Source organism: Pagrus pagrus, assembly GCF_965226575.1.
Source record: "Pagrus pagrus genome assembly, chromosome: 2".
NCBI classification, from domain to species: domain Eukaryota; kingdom Metazoa; phylum Chordata; class Actinopteri; order Spariformes; family Sparidae; genus Pagrus; species Pagrus pagrus.
The window spans coordinates 30,266,690-30,280,504 of record NC_140186.1 but is presented as its reverse complement, the minus strand read 5'-3'; the positions used below and the strand labels follow the sequence as shown (position 1 = coordinate 30,280,504).

Below are 13,815 nucleotides of genomic sequence, written 5' to 3'. Positions count from 1 at the left end.
GAAAATCCAACGAAAGAAATAAAGAAAAATACAAAACTGAGGACAAACCAGAAAACCCAGAGGAGCAATTCAGAGACAGAGGGAACACTCAAGGACCGGGGAACAGGCACAGGAGATGTGAGGACGGAAACAAACGAACCAACAGAGAGTGAGAGAACCACACAGGCTAAAATACAAACAGGTGGAGAGACACTGGGAACAGGGCAGCGCCAATGAGACTGATCTGAAACAGGTGAGCGGGGGAGATCAGGCTGGCGAGGATAACAGGAACACAAGAGGGAAACAGAACACTGGGAACACAGGTGAGCAGGAAGTATAAAATGACAACAAGACACAAAAGGATTTAACTACAACATAAAACAGGAAATTACTAACCCAAAACCATGCCACACTTCAAATGACTCTGCAGTAGTCTCAGGTGTTTATTGACATTTTTTGTACTTCGGAGACTGAAGTAAAAGATATTAAAGAAAAAAGTGAGATGTCTCACTCAGCAACTTCTGTTAACAGCTCCAGAACAAACAATGGGTTTAAGTTAGAATGTAATTGATTAAGACTTAAAAACAAGTTTATCTGATGAGGTATATTATCTGCTGCTTTCTACTGTTCACTGTTTTTTCCCAGTGCATTTATGATGATGAATGTGAAAAAAACCCCCAGAAAGGCAAGCTTGTATGTGAAAATTAAACTATTTTAAGTGGGTTTATCCAAGCATATACATACTATAGGAGTGGGGCGTGTGAGTGTGACGTCTTCGAGAGGCGACGTTGTTGTTGTTACTGAGTTGGTGGAGGTGGGGAGGAAAAATAAACAGAGTTTGTTGGTTAGCTCCAAAGAGTACATGTTCGTGAGTTTTTGTCAGCAAAGAAAGAGGGACTTTAGACGCCCTTACACTTCGGAACGCTACAATACTAATTTTCAGTTAAAAGTGGTATAAGAGTCTGACCATGCTAGTGGCTCTGTGAGGTTATACTTAGGCACAGTGGTGCCTTGCTAACATGCATGCTCAAAATGACAATTCTGAGACAAAAGCTTTCACACAGGCACATTCTAAAGTGAGCTAACCCTGAGTGGCCCTGCACAGAGCAGGGTTAACCCTGCGTTTGTGGGGTTATCCCCAGAAAGTTAACTAAACATGAGGCTGAAAGGGCCGACTATAATGTGCCCTCACAGATATTTAACACAGGGCTAGTAAAAATGTGAGTGTGAATCGTATAGCCCTGGGCTTAGGTTAATTCTGGGTTAACAATCTATGTGTGTGAAAAGGGGCTAAGTTATCCCAGGGCCATCCCATGGCTAAAGATAGCCCTGTGTTAAGACTATGCTGTGTTAAAAGCCCTTTAGTTTAGCTTTTTAGCATGTTTAGCAACACTAAACACAAAGTAAAGCTGAGACCGATGGGAATGTCATTAGTTTTGCAGGTCTTTTTTCATCAACCAAAGGATTTGACAAATTACACAGAGCAGTTTCCTGTTATCACAAACAGGGTGCTGGTGCGGGTGAGGCGAGTGTTGTTGGTGTGAACTGTCACACTTACTGCGCCACTTGCTCATTGGCGGAGTGTTTGTTTCCACACAAACAGTGATAAGAGTTTATTTTTTAAAAAATTATTTATTATTATAAATTATTGTTTGTCATCTTCTATGATGGTGCATCTTCAGTGCTCTTGTGAGAAACTCACAGATAATTTTTCTTAATAGCACAAGACATTGTGCACATTATTCAACTATTCTGTAGTGGGCTGCTGGAGCCTAACCCAGCATGTGTTGGATTAGAGAGTGTGTGGTGGGTGCTGTTGGATTTATGGTGGAAAGATTATAATTTATTATAAGGTTAACACATATACAGTATAGGCAAACAAACACATTCACATTCATACCGATGTATTTTACACTCCATCCACCAGTTTGTAACACAGGCTTTTTGTTGATCAGGGTAATATCAGTTTCACACTGGACAAAAACACCCAATTACACTCACTGACATGAGGCAGGCAGGTTGAAAACAAAAAGTTTTACTCCTACCCCTCGTTTACGAATGAACCTGGCCCTTCAGAACAGAGCTACAAGAGGTAGTGGTAGAAATCCCCCCTATGAAAAGGCATTAACCCTTCAAGACCCTCATATATAACAAGTCTTGCACTGTGGTGATATCTTGTGTTACTGTGTCAATCCCTGGGTTATCATATTGCCATGTGCAGTTTTTTCTGATGGAGATAGAGAAGCATCAGACCACCATCAAATTAAAAAGAACATTGCTCTGTTACTGGCCGCCAATGTTAGCAGTGCTTTAAGGTCTAACATTAGCAACCCGTGCTGCCACCCTGCCAGTCTGCACTGATGCTAGAGGAGCGGTACGAATGGCAGCAACTTCACTGCTGGACTTTAGTTTAGATTTTGGATGACAAATGCCATCAAATGGGGGGATGCAACATTGAGATATGTCAAAATGTGGGAATGTCATGCACAAAACAGCAATAAGAATGTAGCATTAATGAGCTAGCTAGTTAGCTACAGAGACAGCAGCAAACTAGTCGCGAATGTTTTATACTGGTTATAGAGAAAAGGACCATAATACATTGAAATGGCTAAATACAGTAAGTACTGATGTATATTTGTCCCTGTAATATCTATATATGTACGGTGTTTTTTTTTTTTGTATATGTCTAGGCTTACATTTTATGCTGTTTATGAAGGCAAAACTACTTTGACGAGTAATAGTGTCAAATTGTCTTCAAGGTTGTCCATATGTCTCCAAACTTCAGCAACATGCTGACTTTGTTTTACTATAACATATGGACTACTTTTTACATATTCCCAACTGTTTAAACCAGCATCCTTTCTCTGTCACATTCTTTCATTTCTTATGGCAACAATATCAACATAGCGCTGCAAAAAACCCCTTTATTATCTTTATTTTTCATCTTCATACGGTGTGAAGTATGGTGAAAATGTGTGAATGCAGTGGGTTGAATATAAAACTTTCTAGAATTTGATAGATTAGATTGTCAGTAAAGACTCCACCTCCAGGACATTGATACTACAATATAAGTCAGACTTCGAAAACCACGGACTGAGACCGTGCCATCCACAGTCAAGGTAAGACACCCAAGACTTCCCCTCTTTGTTACCAGCATTTTGCATTAAGTATTTTCATCATCTTCATAGTTTTTCCAAATTAAAAGCAATTTGTACCATAACTGTATATTCACAGTTTGCATTATTGAAATGTCCATGCCTTAAACCTTCTGTTGCTTTGTATTTCTTTCATACAGATGGCAAGACTGTGGCTTTTCATGCTCCTGTGTTGGGCATGGAGTCCTCTGTGTCTGCCCTCCAGTGTAAGTGTCATTGGTACACCAGTGGATTGTCAAAATGCTAAGTTTGTCCCTAGTCACAATCTGGGTGGCGAGGGCTTCAACATCGTCACAATGCAGCGGAAAGGTGCCTATGTCATCGACACTGAAACATGGAAACTTCCCGATGGCACCTGCAGGCTGTATGAAAACACCTACATGAGTGGAGAGAAGCAGAAGGTCCCAGTTGCTGTGGTGGACTGGAGAAGCTTCCCCAAGTGCAGTTTAAAGGTCTCCAGTGTTCTCTATGGGTCGGTCGAATCTCTTGTCAATGATTCCACATCGTCCGTGTCCAATGATTGGAAACTTGGCCTTGATTTAACTGTAGCCCGTCCTACCCCTGGTGGGGTTAGTTTTGGAGGTTCCCACTCCAAAGATGCAATCTTTGGCATGCAGAAGTCTAAACTAGACCGCTACACCTTCTTTCGCCATTCTGTCAACTGTAACTTCTATAGGTGAGTATGTGGACAGATATTTTTCTTCTTGTCATTAACTCTTAATTTACTGAATTATGGTAGATATTTCACAATTGTGCTGTTAAATGCATAGTAAGCTGTACTGTATGTATTTGAAAAATAATGAGGTATAATGATGTAATTTAGCTTGAAGTGAAAAACATGAGCACTGCTTTCACAATTTACTTATTTGATCCCTGTGCTTCACAGCTACAGACTGGCAACAAAACCTCCACTGAGTCAGGAGTTTCAATCAGCTGTGGAGTCCCTTCCTTCATATTCGCCTAAAACTGCACAATCATATCGCAGTCTGATTGACACATATGGTACACATTTCATCACACAAGTCTTTTTAGGAGGGGAATTGAAGGCAGTCACTTCTGTCAAGACCTGTAAGGCAACCATGAACGGCCTGACCCCGACAGAAGTCAACGACTGTTTGTCAGTCGAGGCCTCAGCTAGCTTTGCAAGTTCTGCGAGTATTAAGGCCATGTCCAAACACTGTGAGGCAAAGAAGAAGAAGCTCTCTATCTCGAGTTTCAGTAGTATGTTTAATGAGCGTAGCACAGAGGTCACTGGTGGAAATATCAACAGCGCTAATATCCTCTTTGAAGGAAAATCCAACCCCTCCATCTATAACAACTGGCTCAATTCACTGAAAACCACTCCTGATGTGATCAAATACAGCATAAAGCCCCTGCACACCATTCTGCCAGATCGTCATTCTGCTCAGGCTGGACTGAAGAAGGAGGTGGAGAAGTACATCATTGCAAATGCTGTGTTGAGCAAATGTTCAGAAAGTTGTAAGATTGGGCACAGATCCAACAAAAGAGATCCTTGTGCTTGTGTTTGCAACAGCAATCAGAATGTCGGGCCTAACTGCTGTCCTGCTGGGAAAGGTCTGGCAACACTGAAGGTCTTCGGGCTTCGTGCAGTGGGTCTGTACGGTGATTTTTGGGGTCATACAGATGGTTCAGTTGAAGTTAGATATGGCAACCAGATAAAGCGCACTGGCATTATTAAAAACAACAACAATCCTAAATGGTCGGAGACATTCGAATTTGGACCCATTAACATGAAGGACAAACTTGTGTTCACGGTTTATGATGCGGATTCTTACTGGAACAGTGATCTGCTTGGCCGGTGTTCATTTACTCTGCGTAGTGGGAAAGTGACAGACACCTGCATGTTTACCGATGGTACCTTCTTCTTCTCCTACATGGTAGAGTGTGCACCAAGTCTTGGTGGTGTCCAATGTCAAGACTACGTACCCATCCCCATGAGTCTCTCTTTGGCCAAGACCTTCTACACCAGGAATAGTGTCCTTCTTGGAGAGATAGGGAAGCAGCCTCCTGAAGTCGGTCAGTCAGGATGAGATCAGTTGCTGATTTAGGATGGAATGATAAAAATGCCTGAGATTTGATTTCATGACAATTATTTTGCAGTAGTTGCTTTTATCTCTTTTGCTTTTAGATTGTTAATCTTCATTTTTCTTTGACGTCTGTGTACAAAAACAATTTTATATCTTTGTCATCATGCAAATGTATAAACTGTTTTGTGAGACACTTTATGCTTAATTCTTTGTAACTTGTCACATAATCTGCCAGTAAAGCATCAACAAAGACAACACTGGTCTCTGTGTGATTTTATGATTCAAAACATATCCTGTCATTTTTTTTAATGCCTAAGTCTTGAACTTACTGATAATTGAAGAAACATGCACCTGTGTCCTAATGTTCATGAGGTGTAAATACTTACTGACCCGACTGACAATACTGTGGAAATGTTGGCTCCAGTATGAACGATCTGAATTTAGTGCTGCTGAGAGAAGACCATGTTGATCACTGAACATTTACAGTAGCGCTCAAATTTCCAATGACCCAAAAATAGCTTCCTAATGTCAGATGCTAATGTATATTCATCCTCATTGGAACTGTGCAAGTTAAGGATGACAAGATTTGATTCAAAAGGATTTGAGAAAAGAGAAAAATTGTGTACAAAGTCTGTACATGACAAGCCCACATTAGTTACATTTTCTTTTATTTATTAGGTGGTCATTGTGGTCCAACATACAAGGCTAATCATTGAAACGACAGACAGTAACCTCTGCTGCTGACTTTGAACAAAGACAACACTGGGTTTAGTCTGCTGGGGCTGGAGGAGGGATAAGCTATTTGTGCATGAGTATTTACAGTATAATGAAGCTGGCCATCAAAGCTTTGTCAGTGTATACAATAGCAGCATGCATCAAGCGTGCACAAGCTGTCGTCCTTGGGCTGACATGCATAAAAAACACTGCAAGTATTCAGCTGTGTACCGCCAAATTGGATTATTAACTTCCTATACACACATTTACTAGTACACTGTAGTTAAACTTCTTATATGTTCGAACTATTGAGTACACTGATATAGAGAATTAGAATCAAACGTTGATTCAGGACTTTAACTCTACTGCTCATACTGCAGCTTGGTTATATGAGCTAAAAGGATTATTTCCTAACCTGACATGGTGTAGTAATGATCCACTACAGTAGTCATAACACAGCCAAATTATCTGCTGTTTCGGTGACCTTTTCTTTTTTGTTCAATGTTACTTACTGGGATGGTAGCCCTACTATTAACTGATACATTTACAGGCTTGGGGTATGACTGTATCACCTAAAAAGTGGCCTAAAAAGTACCCAAAAGTAAAGATATAGGCTACAGTATTACTTTTGTAGAAGTGAAAGTCACCAATGCAGTACTAAAGTAAAAGTATCTGATATTAAATGTACTAAAGTATAACTAGTATAAAAGCAGAGATAACACTTAATTATACACAAATTATATATATACTGTATACTGTAGCCTGTACTCGATCATCAGATCCAAGATTCAGCTTTATTTTCAGCATCAGTGTTTATATTATCTGATAAATAAATCAAATTAATTAAAAAATGTGCAACTTGCTCCGATACATCATGTTATCTGCAAAACTAAAGTTATCAAATAAATGAAGTGCAGTGAAAAGAACAATATTTGCCTCCAAAATGTAGTGAAGTGGAAGTATAAAGTACCTGAAAACAGAAATACTCAAGTATAGTACCTGAGTAAATGAAGCCTCTTTAGTTACATTCCATCACTGCCTAGGCGCCAGATGTTTTTAGGTTCATGCTGAGCTTGCTGCTGCACACATGGTTTTGAAGTGATTAGAGATGTCCACGTATCCCTGATCAGATCTTTGCTCAGTTAATTTTTTAAGGCCAGGTTTGTTGTAACGGTTGTAACAGTTGTAAGTAGTAACTATCTGGTTATTAAAAGGCCAGGATCTCAGCAATTATTCCCTAAAGAAATAGGCCTATATTTTCATATAAGAAAGAAAATTTATAAAATCAGCATTATATATTTATAATCAGGTGCTGAAAGGTATGGTCAGTCATTTAAGTGTCTTTGTGGCAGCACTACTTTCATTCATCTATTATTTTAGAAATTCATGCACATTACTTTTAGAGACTGTTGTCAGCTGGTCCCAGGTCTGCTGGTGCTCTGTTATTCTACCACAGCCACACCTCCATATGACAAAGCAGCATGGCTGAAGCAGTCAGCAGGGCTTTAAATCGAGACAACCACTAATATTATGTATTTACAGAAAAATTAGCAGTGCACAGTTCAGCAGGCTGCAGCTGTGAGGTCATCAGAGCACCGGGCAGACAGGAAGCAGTAAGTCTGTCTGCTGTGTTATAACTTATGCTTTCTGCTGTAATGTAGCTAAATGTTCATCTAAACTGTGTATTTCATGAGTCTTGTCAGTGGTTTAGCCTGATGAAGAGAAAAGCAGAGACCAAATTATGCACATGAAAACAAAAAAATGTATCAGTAGTTTGTCTTTTGTGTGTGTCATGTTTCAACCACAGAGGGTCTTCATGTAAAAGTGAAGTCATGAAGTCAGATGAGTCGTCTGATATGAGACATTTTCAGACAGATAACAGACTGATTTGGCCAAAACTCTAATGTTATTGTCTTCATGTGATTGAACAGACCTATAACACACATACACATAAATTGGTAGGCTACTGATTCTCTGGGTCATAACATAATATAGGAAACGACAAGCAAACAATATCATTTTAACTTAATAGAGTATAAAAATGTAATATTTCGTTCACATTCGAGAGATACAAACTGGGAATATTGTCCTAGTGTATATGTGGCATTTTATAGTCAGGAGATGATGAATTGATTCATTTCATCAGTAATAAATACAAATGTCTGTTCACCTCTTTACCTTCAGCTGGAAAATCTGTGGTTGCAATAATCGGATCAGTGAGATACACATCAAATAAAGAAGGTAGTGTTTTTTCTTTTTTCTTTTTCAAGGTACGCATGACTCAAGTTATTTTTTCAATATGAACCTTCGTAATACACTAAGTATTTATTTTGATCACTACCTTTGCTTCTACTCGAGTAGGCCTTTTTGTTTTTGCAAAGAAACAGTACTACAGTATACTACTACAGTATACTTGATACTACAGTTTTTGTCTACTCTACCCATCTCTTCCCAAACTGTCTGTGCATATTAAACTAACAGCTCTCAATAACACAGCTAACTGTGTCTGAGAGATTGAATGTGAACAGAGATGAGGAAAACCTGACTGTGCATTTGGTTCACTAAATAATAAGGCAGCAGAATCAGGTATAAACAGAAAACAGCTCCATTAAAAAAAAATTAAATGAAATTCTGGATCACACTAACTTATAAAAACTGGCTATGGCCCTGGTAACAGATGTTACTGTATTAATAATTGACTACAGGGTCATTCCATGCAAATTCACCCACAATTCAGAACTTTTCCCAGTTCATGTCATGGATTTTCTGGAAAAAAATTCATGTTGAAACTTCCATTTAATACACGACACCTCGCAAAATCCTTCATCTGTACTCCAAATACTTTATATTCTTATAAGAATATATTTATAAATACTTTTTTAAGTTATGAATTTTTGAAGTTTGGCCCTCTGAGCTAAATTTCAGCATTTTTGTGATTCTCTGTATGTGTATTCAACAATCGCTTATTTTTTTTTGCTAGATTGGGTTGAAATTTGTCGTGAACATCCAACAGACTCTCAGGAAACTTGGCAACATGTATTCATTTAAATAGTTGTTGCTGAATGGCTAAATAATCAAATTAATAACTGGAAGTCATTTTTTCCCAGAACAACTAGTTTTTACCTTCTTACAACCAAATTTAATAACCAGACAGTTACTACTTACAGCGTGTGCTTCGTGCTAGCAGGGTTAGCCAATCGCTGAACAACAGGCTCAAGGGCTGTGTACTGTGATCCCAGCACATTGTTGTCATCGCTAACCATATGCAACTACTGTACCTCATGTCTGTCTCACATGTTAGAAAACAGCTAACATTATCATAATAAACATAAACAACAAACATGGCTACTGCCTGTTGTCACCGCTGTCAAGCTAGCATGTTGGTCTTGGGAAATATTAGATGCACTTTTCTCTTTCATTCTTGTGTGACTAGCGTGCTAATATCTTTTAGCAATATATCTGCCAGACATTCACAATAAGTGTTGAGTCAGATAGGCTGAGGCCTGTGACAGCCACAGAAACTGAATTTTTTACTTTTATTTGTAGAGCGTTTGATTCAGTAAATGTTGTCAGCATGTTAATGGATTTGCTAAAAATAAAACAAAAAATTGCCTCTGGAATGATTTACCAACCATAGCATAACTGTGTGTTAAACTATTAATGTGTCATGATGTTAAAGCTGGAGTGTGTAAGTTATTTCTGGCGTAATTTGGTCAAAACTCAAAAATAACCTTTCAGCATATTGTAATTCATGGTGTTATGACAGAACACTGCACATCTGGGTCTCCTCTTGGCTCTGTATTCAGGCTTTAAAAATCAGTGCAGTGACGGCAGTGTTCAGCAAATCACCGTTAATTTTACAGAGCAAGCTGTTTTGGGCGTTCCTATTGGTTGCTCAACCAAAGTCAAATATTGGCTGCTCTGCACACCCCTAATACAGAGGACGTGTGCCGTATAGATATGGATGTGACAGTTATTTATTTTCAGGTTGCGGTGAAAAGAAAGAAGTGTCTGAATAAAGTGGTTGTCTCCGATAGTCGGTGCATGTGGGGGTAATTGTTAACTTTGGCGTTATATCTTTTATTATTCTTAGCATTCACACCTCTTTCCCGTGATATATAAGTGTTGCTGTTGTCATTAGATTATGCTGTATAAGTATCATGTCAGTATGACAAATATCGTAGCGTTATTAGTGCCAGACATGTAGGCTATGTCATGCTGAGACGTTAGCAAGAAATAATTGTTGTCGGTCTCTATCGCTCTTCTAAACAATGCAAAAGTAATGTTTGTTTGTTCATGCGTTCAATTTGTTCACGAGAGAAAGGTAAAGTACTTTCTTAACTGTAATTCGGCCACGGCAAGTGTATGACAGAAAAGCTCCGACGTGAATATTCCTAGCACTAGCGTGCGTCCACGAGTGGAAAGTGAAAGTGTGGAGCTACGGAGTCGAAACGAGAGGGGAGGGGGGAGCGCAGTTGTTTCCATCCCAGTCTCATGCGTTTTTCACATATTCTACAAACTCCAGCTTTAACACTGCTTATCTTTACTGTAAGTGGTCACAGTTACTGTGATATAGTGATGCACACAGCAGAGGCAATACAAAGTCCAATATAGATAGATGCTGTACACAGTTGAATAGATCATGATACACAATAAAAGGAAAGCAGAAGGAGTATTGAGATCCACCCCTTTATCCTCACTTTCCTCTCACCTAGTATCAAACAATGACCCCTTTACCAGAACCCATTATTCAGACTCATCCGCTCTTCCAAAACAGGTCATCTTAGTTCTTCAACTTGACAATCTCCTGCTGGTCCGGCTTATCCACACCCCATTCCTTTCTCCTTCCCTTGCTCCTGGAAGAAAAGAGAAAGAGACGAGGGGATTTGCCTCACGGTAGGTAGCTGTTTTATGTGAAGCATATGAGAAAAGAGAGAAGAAAGGAGAGAGGTTTTTTGGTGAGGCTTGGCAAAGAGAGCCAGGAGCCCACTTGAGGAGCAGTGGGTCTTAGAGCTGGATGATTTGTTTGGAGAAGCCCTCTCCAGCCAAAAGGGGGATTAGCTGCGCACAGGTTCCCATGGAACCAAGACGAGGTGGAGAGGGCTTTTGGAGGTTACCACACCCCTGCATGACTGCATATGCATGACGGCATGTACACACACACACACACACACACACACACACACGCGCACACACACACACACACACACACACACACACGCACACACACACACACACACACACACACACACACACACACACACACATGACCAAAAACACTTTATCAATGATACTCCACTACAGTGGAGAGTTGGAGAATGTTTAAAGCAAAACACGATGAAATCAGTGATCTAGTAGATGATCGTTCAGCATTAGTTTGTATTTCAGACTGTGAGGGTTTGTCATTGCTGTGTTTGAGATGCTTTCTGAAGGCAACACTTCATTGAGATTAGAGGCTAATCTTGAGGTAAGAACATGAGCAACGTGAAACGGCTGAGGCTAACACAAAGGTTAAGAGTTCAAGGTCTCAGTGGGCTTTTTTTTTTTAAACTGAAGACATGCTGACAAGTCACAGCAGGAAGAGCACAGGTGTAAATGATACAATTAATGATGGCTGAACAAGTTGCTTCGGTTTAAGGGTCCTGGTATTGTGCATGCTGACTCACTGTCACACTGTAATGGCTCACTGGGACACTTGAATATAACAGAGCCAGTATTAAAGTTATTAGTAAGACCTGTGCTACTATGACATGGATGGACTGGAAAACACATTTTATGAAGTCAATGTCTATAATGGATTTGAATCATTAGTGTAATGGACTGTATGTATAAAAAAAATTTAATTCTAAAGTGTTTTCTTGCATTGACTTCATCTTATTTTTAAAATTTTTGTTAAAGCAAACAATGACCACTCATAGTGACTCATATCCAGTTTGTAATGTTTTACATCTGCCTATCACACAGGGATTTCATTACTTTATTTAAAGCACCCAATGGCCACTTACAGTAACTTATAATCACATTATAATTGTGATTATGTGTTATAAAATGATTCCAGAGCATTACAACGATGATAATTTGAATCCACTATGATCCTCTCAAAAATAGTGAGTGACCAGCAATGTTGAGGTATAGATGCTCGACCTTATAAGTCTGTCACGATTATTGTTATAAAGCATTTTGAACTGCTCATAACTATAGGCACTCAATATAAGTATGTTTGATGATATTGGCACCATAACGAGTCATAATTATTGTTATAAAGCATTTTGAATTGCTCATAACTATAGGTACTCAATATAAGTATGTTTGATGATATTGGCACCATAACGAGTCATAATTATTGTTATAAATCATTATTAATATTCATGAGTGCGTATAACTGTAATTCGGCACCACTTTAGGTGTATTATAACGCATTTTAAGTACGTTTATAATGCAGTACAATGCATTACAGACATGGGCTTTGTAGAAAGTGTTATCAAAATAATCATCATGTTTGTATTGTATTTGCAGCATATTTTTGACATCTCTTCTTTATTTGAGAATTTTTTTGATTTAAGTATTTTGTACCATATTATTTACATATTTGACAACAAGTTGCATCGATTAAGTACCCAGCATGAAACACATCTACAGTATTACCAAGTGGAATCCCAGAAAAAACAGCCCCTGTTGATTAAAGGTGCACTATGTAGTTTTGTAGAAGAAACTATAATCAGAAGTGAAAAATCTTTGTTGACTGATTTTTTTTTTATGCCAAACAAATAAACAAACGTTTTGTTTTCGTGCCTGAATAAACCTGACTGACCTTAAAGGACAACAAATTTAATTCTGTTTAACTTTGTTCATATGTGGCGGACCCTGCCACCTTTCTAGCTTCAAACATTGTTCTGGGGAACTTATTTTCCTCTGAGAACAGCTTGTTTATTCAGTTATGTAAAAATATTTTTGAGTTTGTATTACTACCTCATTAATATTGTAAATATTAAAATTCTGAGTTTGAAATTCCAATACTACATAGTGCCCCTTTAACACTGGAACTCTCCTCTCTCTCCATGGTTCCTGGTTCTCCACTGTACAAGACGGCTGCCAGTTTATTAGGTACACTTTCTAAAACTAATGCAGTTTAATCCAACAGTCCCTGCAAAAAATCCTACCTTCAAAACATAAAACTAGGTTGAAATTAATATATTATCATGTGACTCAGATTTATTTCTTATTTTATTATTTAAGTATCACTTTACCCCTCTAATAAAACACACAGGGAACTATTAGCTAATTATTTCCTAGCGTGTAGGGCAGCCTATATGAAACTGCATCACATTGTCTCCACTGGAAAGGCACTTTAACACGTTTTCTTGCACACTGGACAACCTATGGGGGAACCAGATGGCCCAACAGTGTTCATGGAGGATATAATGTTGAGTTTGTATTGAAACTTGTTCAGAGCGATTCAGCTGATTATTTTGCAAGACTCTGGTGGTGGTGCTGTTGAATTATATTGCATTGAACTGACAGGTGTTTCTATTATTTTGACCACCCCATTTATATCAATGAGGGTCGGCTAAAGTTCAAGGCCTCATGAGGAATGTCCCGTCCACAACCTCACAGCTGTACATTTTCAGCGCCTGCTCACAGTAAGAGGCTGATGGAGATGCTGTTGGTTCATCAGCTGTGGCTGCTGCCATCTGCTGGACCAGCCATAGAATTGTATCTTTGTGTATGGTCCTGAGTTAAAGCATTTACCATGAGCTGAAGTTTACTATGACAACACATTCACAAAAATATCAGTAAATGATGGATTGTGCTGAAACTTACAATTTCTCAATATGTCAATATTCTTAACCTGATCAATACTTTTATTGGTCGTACGTGTGTTAACAGAACCTGAGAAATGTTCCCACTGTCGGTCTGTT

General features: G+C 38.8%; 1 protein-coding gene across 1 annotated transcript; it reads left to right on the top strand.

Moving 5' to 3' along the window:
* Nucleotides 1-3,274: 3,274 nt before the first annotated feature.
* Nucleotides 3,275-5,421, top strand: LOC311269416 (perforin-1-like; the record flags this gene model as incomplete). Its single annotated transcript, XM_084373556.1, has 2 exons — nucleotides 3,275-3,810; nucleotides 4,021-5,421. 2 exons carry the CDS (start codon nucleotides 3,275-3,277, stop codon nucleotides 5,183-5,185), a joined length of 1,701 nt encoding a protein of 566 aa, XP_084229682.1. The 3' UTR covers nucleotides 5,186-5,421.
* Nucleotides 5,422-13,815: the final 8,394 nt, after the last annotated feature.